The sequence below is a fragment of the Geotrypetes seraphini genome, chromosome 9 (assembly GCF_902459505.1).
Source record: "Geotrypetes seraphini chromosome 9, aGeoSer1.1, whole genome shotgun sequence".
Lineage (NCBI taxonomy): Eukaryota > Metazoa > Chordata > Amphibia > Gymnophiona > Dermophiidae > Geotrypetes > Geotrypetes seraphini.
This window is the reverse complement of record NC_047092.1, coordinates 64,370,079-64,392,135: the sequence shown is the minus strand read 5'-3', so window position 1 is coordinate 64,392,135 and position 22,057 is coordinate 64,370,079. Positions and strand designations below refer to the sequence as shown.

The window sequence follows — 22,057 nt, the reverse complement described above, 5'->3', positions numbered from 1 at the left end:
ACTGCTTGCCATATAAAAAAATTGTTCATTTTATTCTATATCCCCTTCTCAATATACCTGCAGATCCTTTTCTCCCATCACTATCTTTTAGGGGCAGCCTAATGGTTACAGCAGCAAGTTGAGAACCATGGAAGTCGGGTATCAAATCCCACTGCTGCTGCTTATGATCCTGAGCAAGTCTCTAACCTTCCATTGCCTCGGGTACAAACTGAGATTGAAAGGCCCTTGAGGACAGCGAAATGCCCACTGTGCATGAATTGGAATTTGGCCTGAGCTAAATCCAAAGCCCTGCTTCTCTAAACGGTTACAGCTGAAGCATCCTGTATACTTCTCTTAACTGGTGGCTTTTCTATGGGCTCCTTTTACTAAGCTGCGTTAGCGTTTTTAGCACACGCCATGTGGCTAGAACTAACGCCAGCTCAATGCTGGCGTTAGCATCTAGCGGGCGCAGCAATTAGCACACGCTATTCCATGCGTTAATGCCCTAACACAGCTTAGTAAAAGGAGCCCTAAGTCTTTGTGGCTAATAATTGTTTATAGAACTTTCAGGAATTTTTGTGAATGCATTTAAAACTTGGCTATGCTAATTGCCTCAATCGCACCCTCTGGCCACAAATTCCACATTTTTAATTCTAATTTGAGTAAAAAAAATATTTTGAATTTGTTTTAAATGTGCTATCTATTTAATTTTAAGGAGTGTTTTCCTTGTGTTAGTAATTTTTGGAAGGATAAGAAACCATCCCTTTGTCACTTGTTCCATCTCACTCGGAGTTTATAAATTTCTATCTCTCCTCAGCTATCTGGTCTCTAAGCTGAAGAGCCATAACCCATTTAGTCTTTCAAAAGAAAGGTGTTGTTTCCCCTTTATTATTTTAGTCACCCTTCGTTGTACCTTTTCTAGTTCCACTATGTCTTATTTTTTATTTGATTTGCTTTATATACTGTTTAGTACGACAAGGTTTTAAAGCAGTTTATAATAAACAACCAGTTAAAAACACGAGCACTGTACAATGCACAAAATAATACAATAGAACAATAAAATATTGTAAAATATTAAGAGAGCGCAACCAGAGTGGCTCATAATAATCAAATTGGTGTCAGTTTCTGACAGTGATGCAAATAAATTTGTTACAGATCCATCCAGTCAACTTTGGCCTTCGAGTACTAGGAACAGTTAGAGATTTTGGCTCTCTCGTTTATTGCTTACCCTTATTTACTGCCAACTCATGCCTACAGCTCTGGTTGGTCTACAAATCCAGTTAAAAGAACAGTCAAGTGTATTCATGAGTTTTATCCCACACTAATCCCGTCACTAAGAGTCATTTACTCCAGGAGGGATACGATCTTTTCTGTCACAGCACCTCAAATCTGGAATTCTCTCCCAGCTAACATAAGGGATGAAAAATCACTTGGCAAATTTAAAAACCTATTAAAAATTTGGCTTTTTAAGGAAGCTTTTAATTAAGCTATGTACATTTTAAATTCCCCCTAGACTTTCTTTTCTTTAGAAAGAGTTATAAGTAAAATCGAGCAGGTAATCTTTTACCCTTCCTTTTGTTTCAAATTCCTACCCTGTTATATTTACTTTATAATTGTATTTAATCCATTTTATTTTTTTCCTCATGTTTGGTTGGTATATAGTTGTGTAAATCAATGCCTTAGTAAAATGTTATTCGTTTTTATGTCACCCTAATTTGCAACATTTTTTGTAAATCGCACTGAAATAATATTTTGCGATCAAATCAAAATTTTATTAAACTTGAAATTGAAACTTGAAACATGTTCAAACATTTCATATAGATTTTTTTTTAGTTCCAAAATTTTATTGAAATTTAAAAAAATAAACATACATTCAAACAGGAGGATATCGGATCACGGCGAGCAGAGGGGTGCCGGATCGCGCGAGGGGTGTCGGATAGCAGGGGGAGGTGCTCGTACATCGAGGTAAGCTCGGTTTGCCAGGCACCAATATTGCGAATGTTTTGCTCGTTTTGCAAAACACTCGCAAACTGGTGCACTCGTAAACCGAGGTACCACTGTACCTTCTGAAAAGTCTGTTCACAAATTATATTATCACAATGCAAATGATATTCATGAAGGGCTGGATTCTGTATAGGACGGCCCAGGAGAGGCGTCCTATACAGAATCGGGCCTACACTAAACCCCAATTCTGTAACTGGCGTCCATGTTACAGACGCCGGTTACAGAATCAGGGTAGAGTAGACATGGCCGCTATACTTATTGCGGCAAGGGATCTCTCTACCGCTATAAGTATAGCGGCCGCGGCCGCCTGTCCAATTGCCGGCAGGAGGGTGCCCAACCATTTCTGCCGGAAGATGCTCCCAGTCCCCCCGACACTATCGATCGCCGGCAGGAGGGTGCCCAAACCCTCCTGCCGGAAGACACCCCCCCTCCGCACATACCCCCGCGTTAACAGCCCCCAAACCTCCCCCCCACCAAACTAACCTTTAATTGTTGGCCAGACGCCTACAGCTGCCTAAAATCGGGACACACTTTGTAGAATCAGGGCCGAAATGTCTATAATGAACTATCCCCAAACCCACCCACCCCTCCCCATTTGGAGAGAGTGAAAAACCATATCAACATTCATACATAAACATTCATATTCATTCTTTCAATAACACTCATCCATTGTCCACATATTCTGACTGGCGGGGAGTCACGAGCGGTGTGCCGCAGGGATCGGTGCTGGGGCCGTTACTCTTCAACATATTTATCAATGACCTGGAAACGGAGGCAAAGTGTGAGGTTATAAAATTTGCAGACGATACCAAGCTCTGCGCCAGAGTTAGGACCAGGGAGGAGTGTGAGGAACTGCAAAGGGACCTCGATAAGCTGGAGGACTGGGCAAACAAATGGCAAATGCGCTTTAACGTAGATAAATGCAAGGTCATGCACATAGGGAAAAAGAACCCGTTGTTCGAGTATAAAATGGGGGGGGAGATTGCTGGAAGACACCGGACTTGAGAGAGACTTGGGTGTGCTAGTGGATCCATCCATGAAACCATCCGCACAGTGTGCAGCAGCCTCGAAGAAAGCCAACAGGATGCTGGGCATCATCAAGAGGGGCATATCAACCAGGACGCGGGAAGTCATCATGCCGCTGTATCGAGCGATGGTGCGCCCACATCTGGAATACTGCGTTCAATATTGGTCGCCGCACCTCAAGAAGGACATGGCAGTTCTTGAGAGAGTCCAAAGGAGGGCAACGAAACTGGTAAGAGGGCTGGAAAACTTCCCATATGCTGAGAGGCTGGATAAACTGGGGCTCTTCTCTCTGGAAAAAAGGAGGCTCAGGGGGGATATGATAGAGACCTTCAAAATACTTAGGGGCATAGAGAGGGTGGACAGGGACAGGTTCTTCAGACTAAAAGGGACGACAGGTACAAGGGGGCACTCAGAGAAACTGAAGGGAGATAGGTTCAAATCAAATGCAAGGAAGTTTTTCTTCACCCAAAGGGTCGTGGACAAATGGAATGCGCTCCCGGAGGAAGTGATCCGGCAGAGTACAGTACAGGGATTCAAACAGGGATTGGACAGATTCCTGAGGGAAAAGGGGATCGTGGGGTACTGAGGGAGGTGCTGGGGTGTTGCATAAGTATAGACAGCTCACCAGGTCGTGCAGGTGCAAGGCCGGAGGGTTAGGACATTGATGGGAAGATAGGACTTCGATGAGAAACCTAGGGGGCAAGGGGGCCCCTTCTGGTGATTAAGGCAGGTCATGACCTGTTGGGCCGCCGCGGGGGCGGACTGCTGGGCGGGATGGACCTCTGGTCTGACCCGGCAGAGGCACTACTTATGTTCTTATGAGATGTCTCTCCTCATCTAAGAGCTGTTACTGATACTTCTGAACTTTCTGCCATGAAATCTGAGATTCCCTGGGAGGTGAGGTGGCCACAGGAGCCATAAGGGGCGTGTTGAGATGTTGACAGTATATTGCATTTATTACAAACACTGTAACAATGTAATTGAATATTCTGTCTTTGACCTTGATTAAAGAACTAAGCATTGAAACAAAAACTGTGATTTTCTGCTACCATTCTGTCACAGAGAAGGGAAAATCTGTCAGCCATTTATTATCCTATTGTTAATGAGCTTTTAATTTGAGACTTGAAAAACGCTGCTGTTGGCATCTAGAGTCTTCTCCTTTCCTCTGTTACTAAGGTCCCTTGGTTTCTGTCGCTGCAATCTCAGATTTTCCTTTTCCTCCAATAAGTAGGCAGGTCTCTGCTTAGTGATCTGGTTTTTAAATCAATTTATGGATTCACTTTTAATCGTGCGCACTGCATCCATAAATTGTTCTGCCTGGAAAGAGCATTGCTTAAAACTAAATTATCTGTCCATTAAATCCCTTCTGTTGTGAATAAATCCTGTTTAGAGTTGTCTTTACTAGGGTGTTAGTGTGTGGAATACTCTATTTTAGTATTAGGGAAATTTGGAGCTGTAAAATATTTCGTGTTCAAATGTGTTTATTGATTTTCAAAGACAATACAATACACATAATATATTCAGTAAGAAATGCAGTGAGATCGAATGACAAGCCATGAGCATGAAGATAAAAATAACTAACATTATTATGTATCATAACCAATACAATAATGGTAAGGTATAAAGAAAGACCTCAATGCAGATTATAACAGAATCCTGGAGAGGAGAAAGAAATAAGAGTGGATAAGAAAGGAAGATTAGGTACATGATGTAGAGAGGTAATGTGCGTGGAAGAGAAGAAGAGAAGCAGGAAAAGAAAGAAGGGAATGGGGCGGGCATCAACATCCAAACGATGATATATAACAAATGTAGAGTACAGGAAAACACAATGGAGTTCACCGGAATGTCAGCGGTTAAATAGAGAAATGTTGTATAGGTTCCCAAATGCGAGATATGGTCAGTGACCTATTAGAGTATTCAGCCGCTTTAATCTCATAAAGATGAATCATGAGTACTGTATTCCACCAGAACACAATATTAAGAGTATCAGCAGATTTCCAGTTGTGGAGGATCATCTGTATCGTAAGGGTGATCAATATATTAAGGAGAAAATATTGACTGGAGGTGAGTGGGTCCGACACCGCTAAATCTCTAAAAAGGAGAATATCAAAAGTAAAATCAGATGTAATAGGTAATATGCGTCGAATAATACCCCAAACCCTATTCCAGAAAGAGTTAAAGATAGGACAGGCATAAATCATATGGTATAGATCTCCCAGTGCAGCAGAACAGTGCCAGCAAAGGTTGGAGTCCCTAAGACCAGCGCGAAACATTTTGGAAGGTGTCCAAAAGACTTGATAAGCTAGAAAATATAGAGATTGTGATAAACTAGCAGAGGCTGTAGGTCGAACAGTTTTGCTGAAGTACCATTCCCAATCTCTGTCAGAACCGTGCCAAGTGATAAAGGTCACCCAAGTGTCAGTGGTCCTAATAGATCTAGGAAAAAGATGTGATCTGAGTTCTTTATAAAAAAGAGAGGTCGAATGTCCTAGAAGAAATCCTTGCTGAGATAAGGTGAGAAAGTGGGAGATTTGCGAGAATGAGAAAATGGAAGGAGAGCATTTTTTCAAGCAATGTGAAAGTTGAAGCCAGTGAAAAAATTCTGAGGAGGGAAGGTTGAACTTGTTCATAATCTGAGAGAAGTATAGGAGAGTGTCCTTGTTTATAACGTGATCTAAGGTCCCTATTCCTTTATCAATCCAGGAATGCCAATGAATAAAACAATTATCTATATTGAATAAGGAATTGTACCATAGAGGAGCAGATAAAGAACATCTTCTGTCAGATTTAGAGATTTCATCAAAATATCGTATTGCCTGAAGAGTCGCAGAAATAGAGATAGATTTACAAGGAAGAGAGGAAGGAGATATATATGGCAAGCAAGATAATGGGATAGGTTTGATGAGATGTTGTTCAATATGAATCCATGCAGAGTGATTACTATTTAGATTCAAATCTTGAATCCAAACCGAGCTGTAGCGAAGCAATGCTGCAATATGATAGAGAAAAAAATCAGGAAATCCCATACCCCCATCCTCCTTGGATGATTTAAGAATTTTCAGTGATATTCTGGGGGGGGGGGGGAGGGGTTTGCACCAAAGATAGTCTGATAGCTTGCTTTCCATAGATTTATAAAAGGTTTTGGGAGCTAATCTGGGCAGCATAGAGAGATAATAATTAATAATCGGAGAAATGATCATTTTGATGGCTTCTAGCCTCCCCCACCATGTCACAGAAAGAGGCGACCATCTCTTTAAGAGAGCATCCACTTTGGCATTTATGGCTGATAGATTGATGGACATCATTGTGTCAGCGTCTTGGTGAAAGAGAGTTCCAAGGTACTTCAGGGAGGAACTAGCCCAACGAAAGGAAACTGGGCCACAATCAGATAAAGAGGTGACATCATTAAGAGGAAGAATTTCAGACTTATCCCAATTAATACGGTATCCAGAACCAGAGGAGAAGTCAGAAACTAGTTGAAGTAAAATAGGAATAGAAGAGGCAGGTTTGGAAAGGAATACAAGTAAGTGGTCAGCATAAGCCAGGGTCTTGATTTGTAGAGAACCTACTTGAACACCCAGTATACGGGGATGTTGACGGATAGCCAGTAAAAGAGGCTCAAGAGCTAAATTAAAAAGAAGAGGAGATAGAGGGCAACCCTGACGTGTACCTTTGTGAAGGTAAACCGGAGAAGATAAAGAATCATTGATCCGCAATCTGGAGAAAGGTTTGGTATAGAGGAGCTGGACCCACTGTACAAAGTTCGGCCCACAACCGAACCATGACAAGGAGGAGAATAAATGATTCCACTCAACCATATCAAACGCTTTCTCCGCATCTAGGGATATCGCAATCAGAGGATCAGAAGAAGAACGAGCCAGATCCAGAATAACGTTAAAAGTGCGTGCATTATCACCGATAAAGCGGTTTCGCATGAAGCCCACTTGATCCGGATGAATGAGGAAACCAAGAATTTTATCTAAGCGGAGAGCCAATATTTTCGCCAGGATCTTACAGTCTGTGTTCAACAACGAGATGGGTCTATAATTGGCTACATTAGTGTCGTCTCTCCCAGTTTTGGGAAGAACAATGATATGAGCCTCCGTAAAATTTCCTTGGTCATTTGGGGAAGAAAAAAGATAATCATATAATCGTTTTAACAGAGGAGTAAGGTCAGTAGCAAAAGTTTTATAAAATTCAATTGGAAAGCCATCAGGTCCTGGTGATTTGTGCGAAGAGAGCGATTTGATGGCTGTTAAAATATCTGTTTCCGAAATTGGTGCTCCAAGAAGAGAGGCCTGGGAGTGTGATAAAGATGGATGTGATATAGTTTGGAAAAAGGAAGTACTGGACTTTACAGAGGAGCTCGCAGAGGAGGAATAAAGCGTCTCGTAAAAGGAAGTGAAAATTTGGGAGATAGAAGTGTCGTCTGTAACCGAAGAGCCATCTTCCTTAAAGTCGCAACTCGCGAACGTTGCTTTCTGTTAGCCAGATAACGAGCTAAAGAGCGACCAGCTTTGTTAGCTGAGACATATGTGCCAGTTTTAGAAAGGAGAAAATCTTGTTGTGCTTTAAGGCGAGAGAGTAAATTATATTCAACTCTTTTCTGAATTAATTCCGGAGAAACATGAGCTAGATCAGCAGTCACCTGTTGTTTTTCCAATACGGAAATATCTCGTTCTAAGGAGTCCAGTTTAGAGGAGTCCGATTTCCTTTTCCACGCTAAAAAGCTAATCACCTCCCCTCTAAGGCACACCTTAAAAGCCTCCCAAACGGTATTAAAGGAGGGAGTGGAGGGAGTGTTGTTGATAAAAAATTCAGAAATGAAGCCGTGAAGTTTATCCTGAAGAGCGGGCTCCGAAAGAAGTGAGGCGTTAAGACGCCATATACGTTTAGGAAGAGTATGTTGTAACTCAATATGGAGTCCGATAGGAGCATGATCAGACAATATGATGGGATGTATAGTAGAGGCTCGAACTTGAGGAAGCAAAGATTTAGATATAAGAAAGAAGTCAATTCTAGAAAAGGATTTATGAGGGGCGGAATGAAATGTAAATGAACGCTCATCGGAATGTAAAAGTCTCCAAGGGTCGCAGAGACCAAGGTCGGAGATAACATGATGAAGTTCAGTCCACATCTTGGAGATACGAAAAGGAGATGGAGATTGTCTATCTTTAAGGAGGTCTAGCGGTAGGTTAAAGTCACTGCCTATTATCAGAGGATGATCAGAGAAGTTCAAGAGAGTATCTCGTAAGGTGAGCATGAAAGAAGGAGTATCAATGTTGGGCGCATAAAGGTTGAGAAGAGAAAGCTTTATATCTCTAATGAGTATGGTAGCAGCTATCCATCGACCCTCAAGATCTGAAGATTGATGAAGGATACTGGCCTGAAGAGATGATTTGAACAAGATGGATACCCCTCTTTTCTTATGAAATGCCGGAGAGAATATATGAGTGAGAAATCCAGGGAGCTTGAGTAGGGAACAATCTTTAGAGTTAAGATGAGTTTCCTGTAAAAGAAGAATATCGTAATTTTTCAATTTAAGATAGTCTATAATTTTCTTACATTTCAATGATTGATTTATACCGTTGACATTCCATGAAGCAATCTTAATGGACGTCATAAAAGAGTATTAGAAAATGTAAAAGATGTTTATCCTCAAAAGGAATGCCCGCCCCAAGAAAGAACAGAGAAGAAGAGAGAAATCCCAAAGATGAGTGTAGGTCAGGAACCAGCTCCAGGAGAAGGGGGAAAAAGCAGAGAGAGCCAGTTTGTCGAAGAAGCAGTGGCGAGGGAACAAGCCACCCACTATAAAGACAAAGAGAGTAACACTAATACCAACAATGGTAAGTAAAGGAGAAACAACATAGTAAACAGTTGCATAAAAAAATTAGTAAATCTTAACCATGTAATTGTGTAGGAGAACTGAGTAAATACCAACAATGGTAAGTATGATAATGGAATACTTTCCGAACCCGGGAGGTATGGTAACAGTCAAGTGAGCATGGAAAAGGGAAAAAACATTTAACCATTTCAATAAGAGAAAGATTGATGTGTTATATAACAATAAAGATACATCGGCAAGAGGGAACAGAGGGAGGGCAACTAGTATGTAAAAGAACATAACAATCACTAGAAGCAGTCCCCACAAGTAGAAAGCAGATCTATTGTCAATGTAGATGATAACCCCGCTCGAGTTCCAAAGCTGGGTTGAGATCAAGGTCCAAGAATTTAGGAAGCCAGGATGTTATAAAGGAGAGTGTGTCGCTTCCCTCAGCCCCCTCCGGTACTCCAAGAATACTTAAGTTAGATCTTCGGCTACGGTTAGCCATATCCTCGAGCTCCGTCAAAAGTTTCAAGATGGCCGTGGAGTTAGCTCGGATCGTCGGGACATCTTTTTCCACCGCCGAAACTCTGTTAGCCAGTAAGTCGAAGTGCTGTTGTGAGGCGGCCAGTTGTGAGTGAATAGTTTCAAGCTCAGTATGCATATCTTTCGATATGTCAAGATGTGTTTTCATCAAAGATTTAATTTGTTGTAATTCTGTCATAACCGGGTCACACTCCTCCACGAGGTCTGAGGCAGAGTTGTTCTTGTCCAGGGAAGGTGGAGCGGACTTGAGGCGTTTATTTGATGGTAGAGCCTCAGTTTTGTTTTTTTTTGTAGCCATGATATACGGAATGCACCGTAAAGTGATTCTCTATGTGCAGAAAGATCAAAATAGTAGTCGGTATCAGCGAGAAATAGCGATAAACCGAACAGGAAGTGGGAGCTAAAAGCTCATGCAGCCATGCTATCTAAGCCCAAACCGGAAGTCCTAAAATATTTCATAAAGCTTTGAAAAACTATGGCTTGGTGAAGATGCTAATTGATTTTAAGATCTGATCTTAATATTAGATCTGTTGTCATTCTCCAATGCTATAGGATTTCTTTATTGTGATTTACTTAGAATCTGCATGGAACTTAGTGCAATATAAGAACTATATAGTATAAGGAGAGCTGTTGGATTATGCATTTGCCTTCAGAACTTCCCCTCTGATGGTTTGACTGATATGTAGCATATGCACGGGGTAGATTGTATAACCCAATACTTCTGGCTACATTGGATTCAAAGGCCTTCAAGACATTAACAGTGATGAAAGAAGGAAAAAAAACTAATTTTGGGGGGGGAATTTTTATGAAATGGTTCTTGAAATAATTGAGCGTGCACACACTGGGCATGTGACTTAGGGTTCATTACTGTCATGTTAAAAAAATCTGCCCTGAATAGGAGTCTCTATTAGAGAATGACACGGTAGCGGTTTACCCGCGGCCACCGCATTTTAGCCGCGGGTCACCGCCGAAAACGGGGAAGAAAACTAGCAGTTGCTGCGGCGACGGGGACAAGGCCATTCACCGCCCGCGGGGCGGTGAATGGGTCTTGTCCCCACAGTGAGGCATGAAGGATCGCTCGGTCCCCGCAGCTCACACCCGCCTGCCCAATCGATTCTAGTGTTTAGCCAGCACTCTCCCTTCTCCTCACCCTAGTTTGTAGATTTTCTTTTTCGGCGACCCGCACGCTATCAAAGAGCCGCTGCTGCTCAGTTTCGATCTTCTGCTTTTGACGCAACCGGAAACAGGAAGTTGCAGCAGAGCAGAAGATTGAACACTGAGCAGCCGCGCGTGTGCGGCTCTTTGGGAAAGCGTGCAGGTCGCTGAAAAAGAAAGCCTGCAAATTAAGGTGAGGAGAAGGGAGAGAGCTGGCTAATCACTACGATCGATTGGGCAGGCGGGTGGGGGCTACGAGGACCGTGCGATCACCCGTGTTCCCGGCTCAGACTGTAAGGAGGGAGTGAAAGGGAAAAGGATTCTGGGCCAAGGTGATGAAAACGGAAAGAAAAACCCACAGCAGGAAAGAAAGGGAAGGACAGGCAGGTGAGCCAGATGCTAGAAGCAGGGGGGGGGGGGGAAGAAAGAGGGAAAAAAGCTAGATGGGGTTGAAAAGAAGAGACACACTGGTATGGAAGAGGAAGATAGGGGAAATCTGGACACAGGAAGGTAACAGAAAGAGGGGAAATTATGTGCATGGGGCATAGGGACAGAGACAAAAAGGGGACATGCCATGGGGATGGTATATGGACACAGGGGGGGCAATGGCAGATACATAGGGGAGATATTAGAAAAGTATATAAAATCGTACCCGTTTGAGGCTTTTATGTATGCAGCGGTGACGGTGACGGGGCGGTGAATGGGGTTGCAGTGGCGGTGACGGGGCGGTGAATGGGGTGGCAGTGGCGGTGACGGGGCGGTGAAGGGAATGACGGTGACGGGGCGGTGCAGAGGATGGTGGGACGGGGCGGTGACGGGGACCAATTTTTTCACCGTGTCATTCTCTAGTCTCTATCACTTGCGGATTTATTTCTAGACATTAGCATGCTGATGTAGTGTTGCTGTTCATTTTTTAGAGTATCTTACAGTGACGTCTTCTAGGCAGCCTGAAGAATCCTGGGATCAGGACTATGATTCTTTTGTCCTACCACTGCTGGAAGATAAACAACCTACTTATATATTATACCGGTTAGATTCGCAAAATGCACAAGGATATGAGTGGATCTTTATTGCCTGGTCACCAGACCAATCTCATGTAAGTAATCTTCATAACATAATGCACATTTACAGGAAGAGTACAACCTTTACCAAATATCAGAGCTCATACTAAAGAATAGTAGCTTGGAATTATTCTGCAGTAATTTTTTAATTTCTCAGTTTCTCTAAAATGTATTTCTTTGGCTTTGTTATTTGTCTTTTAATGTGTGATCAAAAGAAAGCATAATACCATTACTTGAGAAGTTTCTTGCATGTTCTGACGAGGTCTAGAAAGGCTTTCTACAAGTTTGATTTCTTAACCACTTGTGATATGCAATCATCTTATAGCAACATAATCTTCTTAGCTTTATGGCCATTTCTATCCTACTGGGTATATCATAGTAACAGCAGATAATGGCAGATCGACCTGCAAGGTCCATCTAGTCCAGGGTTGTCCAACATCAGTCCTAGAGAGCCACAATCAGTTGGGTTTTCAGGATTTCCCCAGTGAATTTGCACGAGATCTATTTTCATACGATGGAAGCAGCACATACAAACAGATCTCATGCATTTTTATTTGGGAAATCCTGAAAACCTGACCTGGCGAAGGCTGAGGTTGGGCACCCTGATCTAATCTTGAGCTGGCCTTCCAGGGCTCACACAGTAGAAATCTGCCCAACACTGGATTAATTTTCAATACTGGAGTTGTTATCGAAGCCTGTCCAGCCCAACCAGATTTATCTATCCATAATCAGGACACAGACTACAGAAGTCTGTCCAGCACTAACATTACTTCCCAGCTCCAGGTTTCTTCATTATGACAATATGACCCAATATGGCCACTTTCTCTACAGCTGTTAGTGGTCTAGTCTCAGTTTTTATGCTTTGGTGAATTAGGGTAAATTCTTGGGTATAGTCATTTTCTTGTGCTTTTTGTTTTCAAGTTCCGCATATACGACTACCTTGGGGATAAATGCTAAAATTAGTTAAGGCCAGGACTCCCAATTTCATACGGTGCCATAGATGTAGAAAGGACTACAAGATTAGTGCTCTGCTTCAAACTGCCTCCCTCTGTCATACTTTGAACTGTGCAGTGCTACTGTGTTCCATGTGGTCAAAATGCATCACTGGCCCCAGTGAAGAAGTTTGGGTGGAAAACTGAGTAAGGGGGAATAGAGGCCAAGAGAATGCAAGGAAGTATAGCAGAGCGAATGGAGTGAAGGGGGGGAAGTAAGGAGATCAAAGGGATTATGGAAGTGGATGAAGTGGGTGAGGGCATGGGAAGAGCAATAGAATGAGGGGGGAGATCAGAGGGTTGCAGGGTGTGAATAGATAAGGTAGTGCTGTGTGGTTGGGGACCAGAGGGGCACAAATGAAATGAAGCAGTTCTCTTATTTGAATGTTGAAGATGGGGAAAAGCATTACATTACATTACATTAGTGATTTATATTCCGCTTGTGCCTTGCGGTTCTAAGCGGATTACAATGTATAAGACTGTACATTTCCAGTAGCGGTGCAGTACATAAATTCAAGAATGTGTCAAGATACAATTGTTAATCTGGGTTTTTCGGAAGAACTTGAAAGCTAATAGTAGATTATGATAAGTAGTTGTGATGAGTAGATATAGTAATGTCAGGATTCTGGTAGGTTGTTGTGATGAATGGAAATAATAAGAGTCAGGGTTCTGATGTATTGCTATGGTGGTGATGGTGGTGGTCATGGGAGTATTTTCTAGTGTTGTTGAGGGGTTATGATGATGGAAAGTGTTTTTTGAAGAGATGAGTTTTGATTTCTTTTCGGAATATTTTGATGTCTGTTGAATTTATCAGTAGGTTGTTGATGGTGGGATCAATCTTTGCTGCTTGTGTCGCTAAAAGGCTGTCGTATATTTTCTTTCGTCTTGTTCCGTTGAGAGGGGGGTGAATGAATAGGCTCCGAGTTCTCCTTAATCTATGAGATAGGTTACGGTGTAGTCTGTTATTTAGGTATATGGGTGCTGTTCCGTGTGTTACTTTGTATAGTAGACAGTAGAATTTGAACTGGGATCTTGCTTTTATTGGTAGCCAGTGTGAGTCTAGGTATGCGTTGGTGATGTGGTCATATTTGCCAAGGGAGTAGATGAGTCTGAGGGCCGTGTTCTGAACCGACTGCAGTTGTCTTAACATATAGTTTGGGCAAGACAAGTAGAGGCTGTTGCAATAATCTAACATACTTAGTACCAGGGATTGTACCAATAACTTGTATTGATCTTTGTTGAAGTATTTTCTTATTTTTCTCAGATTACGCATAGTGAAGAATGCTCTTTGGATGATTTTGTGGATATGAGTCTGCATTGTGCAATTTCTGTCAAGTTGTATTCCCAGGATTTTGAGTGTGTTTTGCATTGGGTACTTGATTGTATTTAATTCTAGTTCAGTGAAAGATGGTTTTTTTTCCTTCTCTAGAAGGAGGAATTTGGTTTTTTCCGTGTTCAGTTTTAGTTTATGACTTGACATCCATTTTTCTACCGTTTCCATTATTATTTTCAAGTGGTTTGTGGGTAAGGGGTCTTGACTGTTAAATGGGAATATGATAGTTATGTCATCCGCGTAGCTGAATGATACTGTGTTTAGGGCGTCTAGGGTTATGCCGAGGGATGCTATGAAGAGGTTGAATAATATTGGTGATAATGGTGATCCTTGTGGTACTCCGCATGGGTTTGACCATGGGTCGGATATGTGCTCCTTTGACTTGACTCTGTATGTTCGAGTTTTTAGGAAGCTTTGGAACCAGTTGTGAACGTTACCTGAGATCCCTATTGCGTCTAATATCTGGAGTAGTATGTGGTGGTCAACTAGGTCAAATGCCGCTGAGAGATCAAGTTGAATGAGAAGCAGTTTGTTACCTATGCTGAGGTGTTGTCGGACAGTGTCTAATAGTGATACCAGTAGAGTTTCTGTGCTATGGTTAGATCTGAATCCGGATTGTGAGGGGTGTAGTATGTGATGGTCTTCAAGGTAGTTGGAGAGGTGTTGTGCGACAAGGCCTTCTGTTAGTTTGATGTATAATGGGATTGAAGCGATTGGTCTGTAGTTTGCAGGATTGTCTGTAGGACCTTTGGGATCTTTCAGGATAGGTGTAATTATGATTTCTCCTAATTCCGGTGGGAAATGGCCTTCACTTAGTGTAGTTTGGAGCCATAATGTGAGGTTAGCTTTGAATTTGGTGGAAGCTGTAGCTAATAAGTATGAGGGGCAATTATTCAAGTCACATGAGGATTTGCTGTATTTTTTGTAAAGTCTGTTCAAGTCTGACCATTGTATCTTTGGGAAATTTGTCCAGGTCCTGTCTGCTGGGATTGCTTCGTCTTTTGTGTGATTGATTTGTATTTCTTCTATGTTGGTTCTTGAATTGTTGAATGTGGATCTGGTTGTGAGGATTTTGAGTTTGAAATAGTCCGCTAATTGAGTGGCTGTGGGAGTTTGGTTTCCTTGGGTGGCGAGATATGGTTTAGTATCTGTGAGGTTTTTTATGATGTCAAAAAGTTTTCTTGTGTCTGGTTTTTCGGTGCCGATTAGTTTAGAGTAGAAGTTTTTCCGTTTTTCCTTCAATTTGGTATTGTATTGTTTTATTTGGATTTTCCATTCTTCTTTGGTATGATTGTGTTTCTGTTTTTTCCATGTTCTTTCTAATTGTCTGCATTTCCTTTTTAGGTGTAAGAGTTCGTCGTCAAACCATTTGTTAGATGGTCTGTCTATTTTGTTTTTATTTTTTATTGGAGCTAGTTCGTTTAGTGTAGATTCACTTAGGGTCCGCCAGCTGTTTATGAATTCTTTGGGGTTGTTGGGTTCGATTTTGGGGTCGACAGTGTTCCAGAATGTGTTAGGTTCGATTTTCGGTCTGATCATGATGTGTGATTTCTTTGGGATGGGTTTGTTGTTGTTTTGAGCCCAATTGATAGTGAATGAGTATTTGAAGTGATCTGACCAGAGGGTGGGGTGCCAGAACCCGTTTGAGATGTGAATATTTTGTGTGTTTTGGTTTGGAGATGAATATGCTGCTATATCTAGTTGATGACCTTTTTCGTGAGTGGGTTCTGGGTTGAGAATTTGGTAAGATAGTGAGTTGAGGTATGACAGTATGTCTGTTGCTTGTTTGGATGATTGATCTTCTAAGTGGAGGTTTAAGTCTCCTAGAATCAAGTTATGTGTGGAGGAGAGAGAATTCTGGAAGATGAATTCTTCGATTTCTTGTTTTGCTGAGTTCCATTTTCCTGGTGTAATGTAGCAGAGAAGACAGTTCATGTTTCCAATGAGTGATTTGTCTGATATTTGGCAGGCTAATAGATCTAGGTAAGGGGTGGAGTGCTTGCTTAGGACGTCTATGTTGAAATTGTTTTTTGTTATGATTGCTATACCTCCTCCTCTCCTGTTTTCTCGACATACTAGTTCTAGTTTATATCCTTTGGGGCAGAATTCTGTGATGCTTGGATCTGAATCGGAGGTGAGCCATGTTTCCGTTAAAAAGAGGCAGCTTAGATTGTCTTTGATCAGCCAGTCTTTGATTAATTCTGCTTTTGAGTTGATGGATCTAATGTTCATGTATGCGCAAGATATTGCGGAGATTTTTGTGTTGGGGTTATAGGTTGTGTTTGTGATAGTTCTTAGTGAAGTTTGGTGTTTTTGTGTGCTTGAGTTAGGCGTTGTTGGGGGTCTTTTTCCTCCGATAGTGGAGTTGCTGGCTTGGTTGGATATTGGACATGGAATTAGCGTTCTAGTGGTATGCAGTTTTCTGGTTTGTAGAACAGGTCTGTGCGTTGTTGTTAGGATAGGGATGGTATGAGTTTGATATCCGGTGGTTTTCCATTTTGCTATAAATGTGGCAATTAGTATGAGGATAAGGATGAGGTTGGGTGTACGCATTGCCATTTTTTTTTTTTTTTTTTTTATTGTTTGTGAGGACTGCGGTTTAGTAAGCTATGATGTATAGGTTGAGATTAAAAGTTCTGGCTGCTTCCAAGTCAAGGTGGTATATGCTGGTGGTATCTGCTGGGTCCGCCGCTGGTCGGGGAGAGGGGCGGAGCAGGGCTCCCATGCGACCTCTCCTCTGATCCTGCTGGTGCTGGAGGGGGCCCGAAAGTGGTCTTGCGCCATTGGCGCTGGTAGTGTGTCCCGGGTCCGCCGCTGGTCGGGGAGAGGGGCGGAGCAGGGCTCCCACGCGACCTCTCCTTTGATCCTGCTGGTGCTGGAGGGGGCCCGAAAGTGCTGGTAGTGTGTGCTGGGTCCGCCGCTGGTCGGGGAGAGGGGCGGAGCAGGGCTCCCATGCGACCTCTCCTCTGATCCTGCTGGTGCTGGAGGGGGCCCGAAAGTGGTCTTGCGCCGTTGGCGCTGGTAGTGTGTCCCGGGTCCGCCGCTGGTCGGGGAGAGGGGCGGAGCAGGGCTCCCACGCGACCTCTCCTTTGATCCTGCTGGTGCTGGAGGGGGCCCGAAAGTGCTGGTAGTGTGTGCTGGGTCCGCCGCTGGTCGGGGAGAGGGGCGGAGCAGGGCTCCCACGCGACCTCTCCTCTGATCCTGCTGGTGCTGGAGGGGGCCCGAAAGTGGTCTTGCGCCGTTGGCGCTGGTAGTGTGTTGGTTTGCAGAATGCATGATGCAAAGATGTCAAGTTTATTGGTTCCAGGCTGGAGATTTTGGAATAGCTCTGGATTTCTGACTACTCCCATCCTGGTGCATTATTGGCAGGATCAGGTACTACAAATCCCATACTGCTTTGGGCTATAAGTTCAAATCCAGGACTGGGCTAAAGGACCCCTTCCTGGAACTGAGTAACTTGGTATCTCTGTAGGATATGAAGACAGAAAGGTTTTGCTACAACTAAGCTACAGTTGGCTGGAGCATCAGTAAATGGAGAAACAAGGTGCTAGCAAAATGGACAGGACTGCTGGCAATCTGAGAGGAGAGATGGTTAGCACAGTAAATGGCAAAAATGCCATGTGCTAGCAGTGAATGTGTCCCGAAAACACACCTGGAGCTAAAGAATGAGGAGAGAGACACTGTAGAAGGTGATATGTCGAAGCATTCGTTTAGGCCTGGGGAGGGGCAGTCATGAGCAATGCTGGTCAGGCTAAGGTATGCTATAGTTATATTAAGGCAGAGGTGTTCATGAGCCTGTGGGTAGAATGCATTCCACCTGTTCTTTCGATGTGTTTGTCTAATTAGTTAGCACACATAATTTTGAAACATTACGGAACGCTTTGGTGGATATGAAGTCACAATTTCATCACACATTCTGATAAATATACATCATGCTAAAATATTTAATGTGGCCCATATACACGTAGACTTCTGATTATGAGGCCCACTATAAAGAATTTACTGTGGCCCACACACCTGAATTTCTAATTTAGTGGGCCACTTTTGAAAGAGACTTAGACATCCTGGTGTTAGAAAGAGATTGTGGTAAAATTAAGGTTCCTTTTTGAGAGCAATTAATGGTGCTTGCGAGGCCTGGAGGGATGATGTCCCACAAAGGAAACGCTCCTCGAGATGCAAAGAGTGCTGATGCAGATACAAAACTGTTAAAGTATGCTCAATGGAATCCAAGAGGCCTGTAAAAGCTAAGAGACAGGATTAGGGAAAATGGATCCAATTAAAAAATAAAAAGGGAAGGGAAATAAACGTCGTGTGCATTTTGCTTTTCACGTTCCATTTTAACGTTCATGGTTAAATTGTCTTTTTTTTTTTTTTAATATTTCTGGGCCAAAGACCACAGAAGTCTGCCCGTTACTGTCTTTAGGTTCACACTATCTGTCAGAGTTGCTATCGAAGCTTAGTCCAGCCTATCCTAACCATCCTGTCATTTATATGATATAGACCAGTGTTTTTCAACCTTTTTACACCTATGGACTGGCAGAAATAAAAGAATTATTCTGTGGACCGGCATCGGGTGTGGACCGGCGGTTGAAGAACACTGGGCTAAGTCATGGGCCAGACCCCGCCCATTTCTACCCAATCTCCACTCCAAACCCCACCCTCATAATAGTACTAATTGCACCTTGCACGTCCCGTGCCTCATCTGGAAGCCTTCCTTCCCTTTGACGTTGCAATGTCAGAGAGAAGGCTTCCGGTTCAGGCGCAGGATGCCCGTAGGAGCCACTGCCCGTGCCTTTGTGCACTGAATCAGTTAGGAAGAGGGAGCTGGCTTGAAGATAACGCCGCATCGATCTCACCATGGACCGGCGGTTGAAGAACACTGTTTTGGTCCTGATGCACGTGCTGGCCCTGTGGACCAGCAGGAAATTTCTGTGGACCGGCACTGGTCCATGGACCGGTGGTTGAAGAGCACTGATATAGACCATAAAGTCTGCCCAGCACTGTCCTCACATTCCAAATCACTGGAGCTTCCATCGAAGCCCATCCTAAACTGAATCGCCATATACTGGACATAAACCTTTCAAAACTGCCCATTACCAGCCTTAGTTTGTTTTATGCCATTCATTTTCTAATTAGAGATCCTCTGTGTACGTGCCATGCTTTTTTCCCATCACAGTTTTCATCTCTACCAGCTCCTTTGGGAGGGTATTCCAGGCATTCACCACTCTCTCAGTGAAAAAGAATATCCAAACATTACTTCTAAGTCTACCACTCCGCAACCTCAATTCATGCCCTCTAGTTTTACCATTTTCCATTCTCTGAAAAAGATTTAAAGATTTGTTTCTATATTAATACCTTTCAAGTATATAAATGTCTCATGTCTCCCCTGTCCCTCCTCTTCTCTAAAGTATACATGTTTGTCTTCCAGTCTCCTCTTGTATGTCTTTTGACGCAAGCTCCATACCATTTTTGTCGCTTTCCTCTGGACCGCTTCAAGTCTTTTTACATCCTTAGCCAGATTCGGCCTTCAAAACTGAACACCAAAAACCTGTACAGGGCCATCAACACCTCCTTGTGCTAGTTATGCCTCTCTCTAATCAGCCCAGCTAACATGTTATCACACTGTTTCATCACCTTCAGATCTACAAACACGACCACCCCAAGATCCCTGTCCGAGCATATCGGCCTTTCATCTCCTAGCACATAAAGCTTCCTCGGATTTCTGCTTCCCAAGTGCATCATTCTGCACTTCTTCACATTGAATTTTAGCTGTCAAACATTACACTATTCATCTAACTTGCAAATCCTTTTTCATGTTTTCCACTCCTTCCGGGGTGACCACTCTGTTGCAAATCTTGGTATCATCTGCAAAAAGGCAAACATTACCTTCTAACCTATCTTTCCTCTAAGTTGAGCACATGAACAGTTGAGCACATGAACAATCTAGGAGCGTCGCACACAGATGATTGCTCACAAAACTACATGCAAATCTGGATGTTGGGTTTTAGAATTTGTAGTTAACACCAAAAAGTTTTTTTTAGAACTGTCGCTCGCATGAGAAAATATTTACATGCACCCAGCAAACCTTTAGAGGGAACATTGCTTCTAACCCTTCAGCAATGTCGCTCATAAATATATTGAACAGAATCAGCCCCAGCATTGATCCTTGTGGCACTTCACTACTCGCCGTTCTTTCCTCCTGAGTGAATTCCATTAACCACCACCCTCTGGCCTCTGTCTGTTAACCATTTTCTAATCCAGTTCACCACTTTGGATCCACATCAGTCAAGTTTATTCAAGAGCCTCCTACAAGGAACCATGTCAAAGGCTTTGCTGAAATTTAGGTAAATTACATGTAGTGCACATCTTTGATCCAATTCTCTGGTTGTCCAGTCAAAGAATTCAGTCAGATTTGTGTGGCATGATTTATTGTTAGTAAAGCCATGTTGCCTCAGATCTTGTAACCTATTGGATTCTAGTAAGTTATGCCTGGAACAGACTGCATGAGTCCGTACATCAAGCTCCGTTTCTGGTAGCATTCAAATCTAGGCCAAAAGCCTACTTTTTTGAGATTTCTTTTAACTTAACTCATAACTCCCATGCCTGTTTTATCAGTCCCTCTCTGAGAAGCTCCCTGATCCCCTAATTGTCTTGTTTGTCTGTTTTAATTAGATTGTAAGCTCTGACTGTGTTGGGTTCATTATTTTAAGCCATTAAAGGCTTCCTTTATAATCAGTACACTCTTATACATGCACATTCCATTTGTGTTAAATAATTTGTGATTTGTGGGTTTTCTAGAGTCGCTCCAGGAGGCTGAGTTGGTAGGCTTCTTGGAAAAATGGCTGCCTCATGACTACACTGTTGGCATATCTGAGCAAATTAAAAGTGGAATGCATGTATAGATTGGATCATTGAGACACTGCTAATAATAGGTCATGAGTAGTTACTGCTAAACTGTTAATACACTTCCCCATCCATATTCACGGTTTCTATATCTACTGATCAGATTATTTGCAGTTTTAAAACAAAAAATGCTTTTTCATTTTTCGGGCTATTTAAAACCATGTAAGCCCCCCTTAAGCCTTACCTGGTGGTCTAGCGGGTTTTCGGGGCAGGAGCAATCTTCCCACGCTTCTGCCCCGTGCAGATCGCTCACAGGAAATGGCTCGAGAGACTATGGGAGCTCAAGGCAACCATTTCCTGTGAGCGATCTGTACGGGGCAGGATCGTGGGAAGATCACTCCTGCCCCGAAAACCCGCTAGACCACCAGGTAAGGCTTAAGGGGGGTTTACAAGGCTTAAAATAGCTGGGGGGGAAGCGGGGGTTAGAGGCGGAACTGGCCCGAGTATTATTTGCGTTTTTTTAATATTCGCAGGCCGGCTCTGCCCCTACGGAGGGGGATGTGTATATGCTCTGCACCACGGAGGGGGACGTGTATATGCTCACAAAGTGGCACTGCTCAGTGCTTATAAAACTAGACATAATGATTTGAACTGTGAAGTGAAATGTATTCTTAATTTTCCTAATTAATTTGCCCGAATTCAATCCTTTCAAAACAATTGTTAAAGAAGAATATCAAGTTTTCCCTTCTTTACCTGGCAAAACTGAGTATTGTTCAAGGTGCTCATATTGGAGTCCTTTTACTAAGGTTGCGCTAAAACGGCTAGCGCGCCTTAGTAAAAGGACCCCATTATTAATTTTATATCGGTGAAAGAAGCTGAGAGAATAATTTGGAATCACCTAGACCAAAGGCTCTCCAATACTCTAAGGGTACGCAACACGCTTGTTGGGGGTACGTACTGCACGGGTCTCCTGACCCCACCCCCTTTCCTGTTAATGGCCACCGGGGATCGCATGACCTCTTTCCTACCCATCAGCCTCCGCTGAAGTCGCCGCTGGGGATCCAGTGCCCTCCTTCCTGCCCGCTCCCCTCCGCCGAAGCCGACCTGGAAGGCTTCCCTGCGATGTCAGAGCTGAGGTCAGAGGGAGGCTTTCTGGGTCACTGGGGGATCCCAGTTACCTCCTTCCAGGTGGGCTGCTGTTTCTTCCTGCCTTCAGCGGCACTTTCTGCATGTGGCTGACCCACAAGTCTTTCTGAACTGTGTGTATATGAAAAATTAATGGAAGACATTGCAT

General features: G+C 43.1%; 1 protein-coding gene across 4 annotated transcripts in view; it reads left to right on the top strand.

Annotated features, from left to right (window-relative positions):
• TWF1 (twinfilin actin binding protein 1) overlaps window positions 1-22,057 on the top strand; it is a 75,151-nt gene that overhangs the window by 16,186 nt on the left and 36,908 nt on the right. For all 4 annotated transcript variants that reach the window (XM_033959444.1, XM_033959443.1, XM_033959445.1 and 1 more), the window contains exon 3: window positions 11,452-11,630. In XM_033959444.1, the coding sequence (XP_033815335.1) occupies window positions 11,452-11,630 (179 nt within the window). The remainder of the gene's footprint in view (window positions 1-11,451; window positions 11,631-22,057) is intronic.